The 13,848-nt window shown below is 38.9% G+C and overlaps 1 protein-coding gene across 2 annotated transcripts in view; it reads left to right on the top strand.

Moving 5' to 3' along the window:
* mcm9 (minichromosome maintenance 9 homologous recombination repair factor) overlaps positions 1-13,848 on the top strand; it is a 117,571-nt gene that overhangs the window by 78,403 nt on the left and 25,320 nt on the right. For both annotated transcript variants that reach the window (XM_078289852.1, XM_078289853.1), the window contains exons 10-11: positions 3,953-4,127; positions 4,370-4,572. In XM_078289852.1, coding sequence (XP_078145978.1) covers positions 3,953-4,127; positions 4,370-4,572 — 378 coding nt within the window. The remainder of the gene's footprint in view (positions 1-3,952; positions 4,128-4,369; positions 4,573-13,848) is intronic.

Here is a 13,848-nt window from a genome sequence, read left to right as displayed (position 1 = left end):
ATTCTCCTAAACAACCGAAGTTGCTGGGGACCTGTTTTAAAAAAACAACCGAAAAAAACACATAAAATGGCTCCATACAGCTCGTCCGGCGTAATCCAAGTCTCCGGCAGCCCCGAGATCCCAAGTTGACTTGAAAAGACGTAATTTACACCCTTTTTTTAGCCAAAATCTTCACTGTAGCCGCTGAGCTCAAAGCCGCGTTCACGTTAGCGCGCACCTCGTCTGAAGTGGGTGTACGAGCTCAAAGGCGTGTACATGCGCCTTGCCTTGGTTAGCCAGTTAGCATTTTGTGACCTTTGATCACAGTTGCGCAGTTGTCTGACAACAGAAACAGAAAGATATGTCGTTTTATATATCGCCGCTATTGAAAGAAGCTACAACGGTTAGGTAACAGATCAAAGACCGAAATGTAATGTTAGATCCGACAGAGGCACTTGTTGCTGCAACATCAGCAGAGCTCTCTCTGTTGTGTGTGACGCTAGCTTCTGGGTAGCAGTGTAAACACGGAGGTATGGAGAGATCGCAAGTTCTCGTTGATCTCGTCTAGCGCCGCATGTACGCACCTTTGAGCTTGTGCACCCACTTCAGACGGGGTCCATGCTAACGTGAACGCAGCTTTGAGCTCAGCGGCTACAGTGAAGATTTCGGCTAAAAAAACGGTGTATCTTACGTCTTTTCAAGTCAACTTGTGATCTTGGGGCTTCCGGATACTTGGATTACGCCGGACGAGCTGTATGGAGCCATTTTATGGGTTGTTTTTTTATGTTTTAAGACAGGTCCCCAGCAACTTCGGTTGTTTAGGAGAATGCTGCAACGCTGTTTTGCTGTAAAGTTTTGTGGAATAAGAAACTTCACCCGACTTTCCATCGGCATGGGGGTGAGTAGATAATGATTGCATTTTCATTTTTGGGTGAACTATTACTTTAAAGAAATGTGTCACTATGCGCATATCATTCAGTAAAAATCCACCACCAGCACCACCTCTTTCTATTAACAACATCCTCCTGTCTGTCCTGCCTAAAATCTGTGCTGGGATTCTCCATCCAGCACAACCTCAGGTGGAGTGACCAGGTAAACACCATGACGGCAAGTGCTAGCAGGAAGCTTTTCCTCCTCAAGCGCATCTAGCGTTTCTCCGTCACTCATGCTGACCTAGGAGCCATTTATATCGGCTACATTAGACCAGTGCTGGAGTATGCAGTCCCTGCTTGGCATCCTGGTCTCACCCAAGCCTTGTCCATCCAATTGGGCATGTCGCATTATCCTGAGAGCATCTTACACCAGCTACCAGCAAGTCCTAAACACCCTAGGCATCTCCCTTCTTGAGAATAGGAGGGAGCAGATCTGCCTGAAATTTGCTCATTCACTGCAATCCTCCCAGTCCTTTGACTGGCTCCCCCCATCTAGACAACAAATACCTGGACGTACCACCCGCAATGGTCACAAACTTAACAACCTGCTGGCAAGAACAGGTCATTACTACAATTCTCCCATCCCCTACCACACATCAACAAACATACATCATAGTTTTCACTCCTCTCACTTTCCCTTCTTTTCCCCCACACTACTGATATTACTACAGCATTCCAATGTCCCTTCTTCATAGGATTTGCACTAGATCTGGCCTGACTACTCTGTTTACATTTCATTGTAGATTGTATATGCTACTACTTTCATAATTATTGAAAATGTATTTTTATCTCCCTGCTGTTTTAATACACTATATGTATGTACATTGGTGTGTAATTTCAGTCTGTAAATGACTGCGAAGCACTAATAAAAGCTACTACTACTACCTACATCAAGCATTTGAGTTAAGCTATTTTGTCTGTTAAAAAATAAGCACATATCTTTGACAGGCCGACAGCGCGTGTTGAGCTCAGTTCAATTCCATGCATTGTCACACCAATTAAACTACCTAATTCCACTAACGTTACTTAAATACCACAAGGTAATGATGCTACCCACCGTTAACGTTTGTAGGGCAACAGATTACGAGTTATCTGGTTACTGTTTATTTTTTTTCAACCCGCAACCACCCAATCCAACACATGTAGCCTATCCGCCCGACACATTTTCATACACATAAAACAACAACCCGAAAAAAAGATTCAGGAAGCCAGGTAATTTTCCAAAGACTTGTGTAATTAAGGCTATACTTAATGCTTAATGTGTGCAGAATGTAGCCTAATGTATGGATGGTGAGAGAAACCAGCTTAAAAACACCCACAATTTCATTGGAATTTAGTCTATAATTACATTGTGTGTGTGTGTAATGTGTGTGTAGCCCATTTAACCCGCAAAGTTAATGTGACAGTCCCATTACAGTCATTATCATATTTTTTGTTGTTTCTGTCTGTATCAGGTAAGAGTGCACCAAAAATTTATATTAGAAATTGTTTTAATTAAGAATCATGAGAGAGAATCTTGATCTCAATTCTAAGCAAGAAAATCGAGATTCTTATTCTATCCAGAATCGTGCAGCCCTGTTACTGTGTGGGTACTTGATGAAAATCTCCCTATTTGCCAGAACCAATAAACTGTACCTTTTCACAGACCAACAGTTTTTATTCTGAAACACCAGCTATTGTTTTTCTTGGGCTAGTTGTTCCATGGGATAATTAGTCATATATGGATTACTGTGATAAACACTGTAAAGGCAGGACTATAAAATGTTCTGCGGGATTTAAGCTTTCACCACTGAAACTCAAGAATCAAGAACTGACATCTGGTGATGTAACGATGAATAACTTTAGGCAACCAGTTGGCTACTGGCCAAAATTTTATCTCAACTTGAACATACCAGAATAACTTGGGAAACAAAGACACACACTTGGTCCAATTTACTTAATTTTCTGCAAAATAATCAAACACCATATATTATAACCTATCATCTTAGGGCTTAATGAGGCACATAGCATTAATTCAGTAAAGAAAAAAGTGGGAAACGGCACATCATTCAGAACAACTTATGTCAGGTGCTGGAACACTTTGAAGTTAAATTGTGCTGTTACGCTGTTGTAAGTACATTATTTATTAGGGAGATTTTCATCAAGTGCCTACATAGTCATATTGTGTACTAACTACTTCTCCATAGGTTAGTACACAGGGTAGTACACTGGAATAAGGCCATAGTAAAGTGTTACCGATTTAGTTACTGTTAATCGTATTGTTTATTGCCTACTATATAACCGCAACTGGGTTCGAATTCGGCCTTTGTTGCCTTTGTCTCTTAGCCTGGTAAGACCATCCTGATCACGTGACCTCACATTCTGTTTCGCTCCACGGATCAGTCTGGACTTCTAGCCGCCCACATCGATTTCCTGAAATTACAATGTAACCGGACCAATCAGGGACTGCGTCGTAGTTGATGACGTGAAATACAGGCCGCCGCTGGCAAAACAGTAATATGGTCTCCCGACGCAACAAGCGGTAACGTTAACGTTAGTAGAGTAAACACAGCCATTAGTGCAGTTATTGTAGAAATAGACTCAATAACAACAATTAAACAAGAACAAGAGTATGCACTAGCGGAGTTTCTCGGCGGAAAAGACGTTTTCGCCGTTCTTCCGAGTGGATTTGAATTTGGATTCGCTGATTGGCTGAAGGAGTTTGTCTGTCAAGGCAAGTACTCCTGCCCACTGAAATCGATGTGGGCGGCTAGAAGTCCAGACTGATCTGTGGAGCGAAACAGAATGTGAGGTCACGTGATCAGGATGGTCTTACCTGGCTATTTGTCTCTACTGTCAACTATTAAATGAAAGCAAAAATGACCAAAAATAATCTTAAAAAAGTCATAGAATAAGCCCTCTTAGATAAAAATCTAAGCTATCAGTTTATGGGGGACAGGGGAGTTGTTTTGCTTTGGAAAAAAGTGGTGCAGGTTAACTTTGCAGAACTTGGATACATAAACTTAATGCGAAAATGTCATTGTCATGTTCATTTGGTGTAGGTCTGACAGTAGCAGCAGTAAAGGATGGAGGTGATTGGCATCTTGAGGCAGGAGCGCTTGTGTTGTCAGATGGTGGTTTGTGCTGCATTGATGAATTCAACAGCATCAAGGAGCATGACCGCACCAGCATCCATGAAGCTATGGAGCAACAGACTATTAGTGTGGCCAAAGCTGGGTAGGACAACCTTGCATACACATCCACACAGCCATAGGATCATAGTGTACTCAAAGGAAACACTCATACATGCAGTTTGAAATTGATTTTAAATCTAATCTTGCAGAAACATAGTGCACTCACTATATTCTTTGTTTGTAGGGTAAGCTAGATAATTAGTAAGTATGGACATTAACATAAAGATTCAGTCGATTCTCTTACCTCTATCCTTTTTTTTTTTTCATTCTCTTTCCTCCGTACAGTATGGTTTGTAAGCTGAACACTCGTAGCACCATTCTGGCGGCCACCAACCCTAAAGGCCAGTATGATCCCAATGTGCCGGTGTCTGTGAATGTGGCTCTTGCCAGCCCTTTGCTTAGCCGCTTTGACCTGGTTCTGGTTCTACTGGACACCAAAAACCCAGAGTGGGATTCCATCATCTCCTCCTTCATTCTGGAGGAGAAAGGTAGGAACTCTTTGTGCCTCTTTAGGGGTATATAATACTTGAAAAATAAATGGTTTGTTTGGTTGGGGGATTCATAAGGTCATTCTTTTTTAACCTTACTTGTTATTCATGTTCACATTGGAGGTCTTCCGGGTTGGTTCTTTCCCCTGACAACCCGAGGATCCAAAATTTTAAAATTACCTGGGTGCGGCTCAGGTCCAATTTGATTGTCTTGGGTCTCTGAAGCTACAAATGTCATTTTTGATCAGACTCGATATGACAGTCTGAGCAGCTATCCACTGGTGCGCACTGTAATGGTCAATTTTATGCTGTGCCCCTTTACAGTGAATGAACCGTTACAGTACCTCAATAAGCTTATTAATTACAAGAAATAAAAGCATTGCTGTCACTGATCTCACTTTCAGTCACCGAGTTATAAAATAATCATTGAGCACATCTTTAAGATCAGAGCTACTGGTAATGTTGCCCATATTGTGGAAAAGTAATCAACATCAGACATCTTTCACAGCTGTCAGCTTTGTGGAAAGTTTTGACTACTGGAGGTCCAATACTCATCATTCCCCTTCTCCAGAAAACATACCTTGCCTTAACTTACCTCCCCTACAGTGAGTTAAACACAGCTGTTTGGTCTAAGTGTGTTAATTTTGACATCATTTAAACCAATCAGATACGTTTATTACAGCGAGCAGAGGAAGAAGGAAGTTGAATCAAATGACATGCAACTTGTAAGATTGACCGGTCCGGCATTGTAGAAAGCCATTGTTATCTGTATTAATTCCTGGACACTGCGAATTGTCTGCTCCTTTCACGCTCTGATCATGTATCACCAGAATGTAGCCCAGACTTTGACTGGGGAAGTCATAGTTTTTCTAGGTGACTATTTTGTCCCATGTTAAACGGTTAAAGGCAGGATTTTCCCCCTTTAAATAGCATAAACTCATCCAAAAAATATCCTACTCAATCTTTACTTATGGCCCATTGGTAGTATGTGACAGTGTGTGTGTGTGTGTCTGCAGAGACCCTGCCTTCTGCCTTGATTTTCTCATTTCTGAATGTTGTGGACGTTTCTGGGCGTCAACCTTTTGGCAGCAGGTGTGTCCGCCTGCAACCAAAACCACTGCTAAATCGTTTTATATCTAAAAGCTACGCTGTGTACGGTAGCGGTCCGAACTCTAAAACAGAGCAACTGGTCAGAGCTAGTGTGTATCATGAGCTGGCAGCTAGCTACCGTTAGCGTAGCTTCGTTGTAGTAGAAAAGCTGATGGCTAAGGTAACCGGTATCTACCTGTCCAACAGAAAACAGGCCAACTCTGCGTCGCCCTTTATCCCCATCCTCTCCTTCAATACTCTCCAACTGGTGAAAGCCAACAGATTCACTCTCGTTTTGGAACAAGCCTTGTCTGCTTGCCATTTTGCTTCGCTGTACTTATTTACTGGTTTTTACCAATCTGGCAACCGCAGGGAGGAGGGGTCAACTTTGAAAGTTATGTTTACAAGCCACAAGCAGCAAAATCCTACTCAGTATGCACCATATTGACCAAGCAGTCAGAGTTCACAGAAATCCAGTATGTGATACTGATTTTCAACAACTAATGTGCACTAATTTGTTTATGTTTAATATGTCATGGTGATTATAGCGGGACATTAGGCAGCTCAAGTGTTGGGTCCTTTCACAAATACACAGCTTCCGCATAAGTTGTTTGGGGCTGACTTTAACACTGATATAGGCCCCACTGTACATTGTAAATGTAATCATAGCTACATGTTGACTATTTGCCATGTTAAGTTGTCAATCAGCCAGATATTGATAATTAAATGATAATCACACTACTAGGAGAGCATGCGCGATGTGAGAGGTCGGAAGGGCTAAGGGCTCCTGACGGCGTGTCAAACAATGGATTAAAACTCATTAAAAAGTTCCATTTATCAACTTATTTCTCCACGTCCTAAAGTGAGAACAACTATGAGTCGAATAGGTGAAATTTCCTGGCGATAACGAACTTGGGTAATTGCACGCAGTCGATGCTTACGAGGCAACAAGCAAAAATGCCAACCTCAGGATCCAGCTACAATGCCAGATTCGACGAAATAGAATCGAAATTGGACAAACTACTGGAACTAAACTCCTCAACTAACACACTGTTGAACTCTGTAGTTCAGAGAGTGGATGCTTTCGATACAAGAATGGAGACCCTGATGGGTGAAATGCACGAGCAGGGAGTTAAGTTAGACTCTCAGGAAAATCGAGTCTCTGAACTGGAGAAGAAACTACAGCAGGCTACCGACTATATTGATCAGCTTGAAAACCGACACCGTCAAAACAATTTGAGACTTCTGAACGTGCCGGAGAGAGAAGAAAAGGATACGCCAATGATTACCTTTTTGGTTAAAATCCTTGAGGAGAAATGGAGCCTAACGCTTAAGGAAGATGACTTTGAAAGAGCGTACCGCGTTGGGCCAATTAAGGACAATGCAAAATACCCTCGGGCTATCATATTCAAGCTACATCATTATCAGAAGAAACTGCAGATTCTGAAACTGTCCAGAGGGAGACAAGAGGGGTGTAATTTCAGAGTGGTGACAGACATGTCTGTACAGCTTCGTTCGAGGAGGACTGAGTTTTGGCCGTTAAGAGAACAACTACACCGGCTGGATATCAAGACCTATATACGACACCCGGCTACTCTATGTGTGGAGGACGGAGGGAAAGTGATGAGCTTCAGATCCCTAGAAGAGGCCAAAGGGGAATTGAAACGAAAATACCCATCCATTAACTGACTGATTTCATAATGGGATTTCAAGGATTGAGGCAAGACAACGGTCGGTAAGAGTATATATCTTATATGAACTGATAAGATTATACTATACGGGGCCATGCTAAAGTAAATGGATGGGGTTTACCTGAACTTTGGCCAAAATGTAACTACAAATTCAAGTAAAGTATCAAAGGAACTGATAATGACAATTGACACAGTAATCTGATCTAATGGAATTAAGGGAGATGCATTGAAAAACTACTTTACAATATGAAACATGGAACTATGGACTGATTAACGCACACACAGACTTCAGTAATTTTGTAAGGTGAAATGTTGCCGCTCCTTGGCGTTGTTTCCTTTCTCTTCATTTGCCTCTGTTTGTAAAGGGCATTTATAATATAAAAGAAATCTTTGATGAGAAACAGCTAAGGAGGAGCTGGCTGGATGAGTGGGTGGATGGGGATGGGGCGGGGGGGCATCTGAGGATTCGTATGGTATTGGAGGGTGGCCAATCTGACGGGAATAGACGGGTTGGGGCTTCCTCCTCTCGTAGTCCCGTTCTCTCTCTCTCTCTTCTTTCTCTCTCTCTCTCCCCCTCTCCCGCCTTCTCTCTTTCTCTGTCTCTCTCCTGTTCTCCCACTTTCTCATTTTTGCTTTTAGAGAATGTAACCCCACTAAGAAATCTATATTCTCACTAGTTATCCCTTTATCCGTTTATAGGTTTCCCTTTCTTTTTTTTTTTGGTTTTTTTTTTTTGGTTGGATTGAAGTGTGAAATGGATAACTAGAAACAAGGATTTGTTGAACGCTTAATAAATACATTGACTCAAAACATTAGCCTACATTGAAATTGTAGTTTATTTATTTATTTACTTAGTCATTTACTTTTTAATCTTTTTTTGTCCTGCTTCTGCTGGAAGAGTGGGCTACTTTTGGCAAAATTAAATCTCTCAAATGTCAAACAAGAATAGTTGAGAAGTAAATAGATTTCCTTTTTTATTGTCTTAAGATAAACAGACGTAACCCCTTTAGAGGGACCTCCGTTTTTTTTTGTTGTTGTTTTTTTCTCTCTCTGTTTTTTTTTTTATGTCTTGATTGTCCCTATAAGACCAGTAGTATCAGACCAGTAGTGTCTTAAATTAGTCATGGTAAATTTTCTGTTAATTCTGTAATATGTGGGGCTACAATTTAAGTTTATTCTGTATGAATGAGGAGAATGAGGAGAGACAGGTGTGCTTGTACGTATGTATGTGTGTACCTGTAGGTTGGAGTGTGTGGGTGTGTGTGTGGGTGTGAGCATGTATCTAGACCATTGCTTTGCACGCCAAGATAGAGTAGGGGTTATAGCTCTAATAAAGCATGTTCCTAAAAGATAGATATGGGGGGGGGGGGGGGGGGGGGAATAGGTTTGGGGTTGTGGTGTTTTGTGTTTGTAATATGTGTCTACATGTTTGTGTATGTGTGGGTGTTTTTAAGTTCTAAGGTGTTTCCTTATGAGTTTGTGTTAGGTTCCCTTGTTTCCAGCTGGTGTAATCTCTGCAGCTCTATCTCTAAAGCTATTACTCTTGACTCTAATATAGAATATGGCTTATAAAAATCCTGTACAAACTCTTCCGATTACTTTCCAAGTCGCAACCTGGAATGTGAATGGATTACAGCAAGGCATAAAAAAACATAAAGTCTTATATCATTTGGGGAAACTGTCCTCCGACATTGTTTTTCTACAGGAACTTCACTTCAAAGCAGGGCAAATAGAATACCTTAAGAGGCAATGGGTGGGGGAGGCCTTTGAAGCTGCATTTACTTCTAGGAGTAGAGGTGTGGGAATATTAATTACTTAACAAGAAGTTTCCATTTAAGTTGGTCTCCCAACACGCAGATATCTATGGTAGATTCCTAATAGTTAAATGTGAAATGTTTGGAGAACTTTACACTCTTATTAATGTCTACAATCCTCCCACCTCAGTTATGTGTTTTTTAAGTAAAATTCAAACTGTGTTAGACAGTTCACCAACAGGAGTGATCATAATAGGGGGACACCTGAACAATATATTTAGTTCTTATGATAGCTCAACCAAAAACAGGAAAATTAAACCACCAAAAAAACTCTTGAAATTTCTTTCTGTTAATGAACTGCAGGATATATGGAGAACTCTACATCCTAATACAATAGATTACACATATTTTTCTCACCCTCAAAATAGTTATAGTCAAATAGATTACTTATTTATATCTAAGACAGGCCTGGACAGGGTACTATCGAGTAAAATTAACGACATTATAATATTGGATCATGCCATAGTCACCCCGAAACAAAATACATTGTCTCATAGGATATGGAGAATGAATAGGAAATATTTAATGGATAATACATTTCTGAAGCATATTAAAAGACATATTGATTTATTTATCCAAACCAATGTAGATGGGGGGGACCTTCAAGACAGACCAGAAATTGGTATAATTTGGGATGCATTCAAGGCATACATAAGAGGAATAATGTTAGGGTTTGCAGCAAAAAGGAAAGCAGACCTGGATAATGAAATAAATAAACTGAGGGAACACATAAATATCTTACAGAAAAAACATAAGATACAAGTCAATAGTAGAACGTTAACCGAATTACAGGAATTGAAATTAAAACTGGACAGCTTATTACTCAAAAAAGCTAATGACTTCAGACATAACTCCAACAAACTTAATTATATTTCTGCTAATAAATCGGGTAAACATCTAACCTCATTAGTCAAAAAGGTTCTAAAGAGACAACCCATATCTCTAAAAAATAAAACATTAGATTTGGTCTATAGAAATAATCAGATCATTAATGAAGAATTTAAATTGTTTTATGAGAACCTATATACATCAGAAATAAAAGAACATGACCCTCTTCCCTTTCTTAAAGTCACTTAATTTGAAACGCTTATCAGTGGAGCAAAAAGAAGAACTTAATTAGGACCTTACCTGTACAGAAATTAAATCTGCTATTAATAATTTTCCTTTAAAAAAAAGCTCCAGGAATGGATGGCCTCCCAATAGAATTTTATTTACAATTTTGGTCAAGCATAAATCCCCTTTTTATAGAAGTAGTAAACTCTGCTTAAAAAAATCACACGCTCCCACAAACAATGTACCTAGCAATTATTTCTGTAATACCGAAGCCAGGCAGAGATTGTGATAGGCCCTCTGATTTCAGACCTATTAGTTTAATCAACTGTGATAAAAAAAAATTATTACTAAAGTCATAAATAACAGACTAGCACAAATCTTACCAAATATTATTCATCATAATCAAACCAGATTTATACAAAACAGAGATTTAAAAGCCAATACTAGAACATGTCTATCTTTAATACAGTATGCAAAGAAGTATAAGAAGGATTTAACATTAACGGCGGTTGATGCAGAAAAAGCTTTTGACCGAGTTGAATGGTCTTATCTGTATAAAGTGCTAGAGGTTTATGACTTTCCAGTGAAATGTATTAATATGGTAAAAACAATCTACAAATCACCAAAGGCACAAGTATATACAAATGGAATTCTTTCTGAACCCTTTCCCTTAAGTAGAGGCACAGCTCAAGGATGCCCTTTATCGCCCTCCCTGTTTGCATTAGCAATCGAACCATTGGCTCAAAAAATTAGACAGACAGAAAAAATAAGTGGCATTACAATTGGTAAGAAGGAATACAAACTTAGTTTATTTGCTGATGACTTATTACTCTATTTAAGTAATGTAAACACTTCCATTCCATATGTAATTGAAATTATGACAGAATTTTCGCAGCTATCAGGTTATAAAATGAATGAAGGAAAAACAGAATTAATGGTAATTGACAAAAGTATAAATAATTTGGAAAATATAAAACAATTTAAAGTGCAAACAAGGAATATGAAATACCTCGGAGAAAATTATTGTATTATCCTCGAGAGGAGGGAGGCCTAAACCTTCCTAATTTGGAGCTTTATCATAACGCAGCTCAAATGTTTTATATCGACCATATAATTAACAATACAAATGAGGAACCGTGGATGGATATTGAAAATCATCAGTTACAGCCTAATAGTTTTGTTCTAGCTCTTTTCTCCAAGCAAACAATCCAAACAGTAAATTTTGTAATTAATAGTACATTTAATGCTTGGAAAAAAAAAAAAAAAATACTAGGTCAAGAAATAGAAATCCCCAAACATATACAAATTTGGAATAACCCATCAATAACTATTCAAAACGCCCAACTACACTGGGAGACGTGGATAAACTGTGGAATTCAGAAATTATCGGATATTATAAACCATAACTCCGTACTCTCATTTCAGGAACTAAAGAATAAATATAAACTAAAAGACATAGAATTTTTTAAGTATTTGCAATTGAAAAACTGGATAACAGATAACTTTGACCTCAGAAATAGAATTTCAACTGAGATAGGGGAAATTCTAAATAAAAGGGATAAAAAGAGACGATTAGTAGGTGCTGTATACAATTAGAACTGCTACAGAATATATATAACAAATGGAATAAAGATCTTGGTATGGTAGATGCAAAAAAGAAATGGAAGGAATGTTTACAACTTACATATAAAATTACCACTAATGAAAATTTACGTCTAATACAGTATAAATTAATGACAAGAATATACTATAGTAGAGACAAAATTCATAAGTTTGACACCAGCTCCTCTGATAGATGTTTAAAATGTGGCACGCAGAGTGACTCCCTCATACATGCCTTTTGGTATTGTGAGAAAATTGGAAAGACTTGGGAGAACATTGAAAGATGGATTTCAAGAACTTGTAATTGTAAAGTAGCATTTTCACCAATGATTTGTCTCTTTCAGAATGTTGGGAATATAAGATACCCAACTGGATGGCAAATTCTTTTTTCGTCATTAGTTTATAAGAAGCTAATATTGCAAAACTGGAAAAATAAAGAAGCACCTACACTTCAAAAATGGAAAACATTAATGAAATATTACTTGAGTATTGAAAGGACAATGTCGGAGGACAGCAACAAAGAGAAACAATTTCACAAGATATGGAGCTCAATTACGAAGCTCTGTAGATAGTGGAGCCGCAAAATCACAATCACCCAGCATCCATAAAATTTAAGGAACCCTGTTTTCGTTTTTATTTTGTTTTGTTGTGTGTTGTGTGTGTGTGTTTGCGTGTGTGTGTTTGCGTGGGTGTGTGTGTGTGTGTGTGTGTGTGTGTGTGTGTGTGTGTGTACATGTGTGTTTGCGTGTATGTGTGATAAGTGCGCATATGTTTGTGTGGGTGGCGATGCTATATTACCTGTGATGACAACCATAGGTGACTGTATGATATTTGTGGATGAGCAACTCAAACAGGGTCAAATCATGAAATTTGATTTTTTGAAGAAATGATGATTATGTAACATGTTGAAGATTGAATGTATTGTATTCAGACCCTTACTCACTCAATAAAAAAAAATTTAAAAAAAATTAAAAAAAAGATAATCACACTACATCACCAGATATGATAGAATAATTTTGAATGGTGATCTAAACATTCACATAAATAATATGTCTGATTCGAAGGCTATGGAATTCATCAACCTACTGGACAGTTTAGAACTCACTCAACATGTCACTGAGGCTACACACCAACATGGTAACACACTCGACCTGGTCGTGACGAAAGGAGTAACGATTGACAATGTATCAGTGTCTAATGTCTCTGTTTCCGACCACTACTGTGTGTTCTTTGATGCTCATTTGATTGTAACCAGGAACATGAAAGAAATTGTTGCTCAAAAGCGGTTCCTAGATGCAACAGCAGAACTTGAGTTCTCAGAGCTTGTGAGAGAACTGGACTCATGTCATCTAAACTGCTCAGTACATGAAATGGTTGATGCTTTCAATAACAATCTGAGTAATACACTGAACAAAGTGGCCCCACTCAAGGTCAAAAAGAGGTTAAGTGGCAAAATATCACCATGGATAAATAACTCTGTCCGTGAGCTCAAGAGAACATGTAGAGCAGCAGAAAGGAAGTGGAGAAAATCTGGACTTGAGGTCCATCATAGCATTTATAAAGAATCCTTAACTGCATATAACAATGCTGTACGTGCTGCAAGAAAAGTCCATTTCTCAAAGATCATTACAGAGAGCGGGAGTGATCCTAGAATACTGTTTTCCACCATTGACCAACTGCTGAATCCTGCCCCTGTCTCTGACATTTTAAGCCAAGCCTCTGATGCAAAATGTGAGGAATTTGCTAACTTTTTTAAAAACAAAATCACAACTATCAGGGCTAGTATCGCTTCAGGTGCTGGTAATTTCAATAACCAACCTTGTAAAAGTCAAACATCCATGAGGGCATTTCCTAGTATTTCTGTTGCAGAACTTAATAAGATTGTAATAGAGAGTAAATCTTCCACCTGCTCTCTTGACGCTGTCCCCACTACATTTTTTAAGAGGGTTTTCAATAGTGTTTCAAACTCTGCTCTGAAAATCATTAATACATCACTTGAGACTGGGGTTTTTCCTGATGCCTTTAAA

Source organism: Centroberyx gerrardi, chromosome 18, assembly GCF_048128805.1.
Source record: "Centroberyx gerrardi isolate f3 chromosome 18, fCenGer3.hap1.cur.20231027, whole genome shotgun sequence".
Classification (NCBI taxonomy): Eukaryota; Metazoa; Chordata; class Actinopteri; order Beryciformes; family Berycidae; genus Centroberyx; species Centroberyx gerrardi.
The sequence above is the reverse complement of the archived record's forward strand: the minus strand, read 5'-3'. Positions and strand labels throughout refer to the sequence as shown.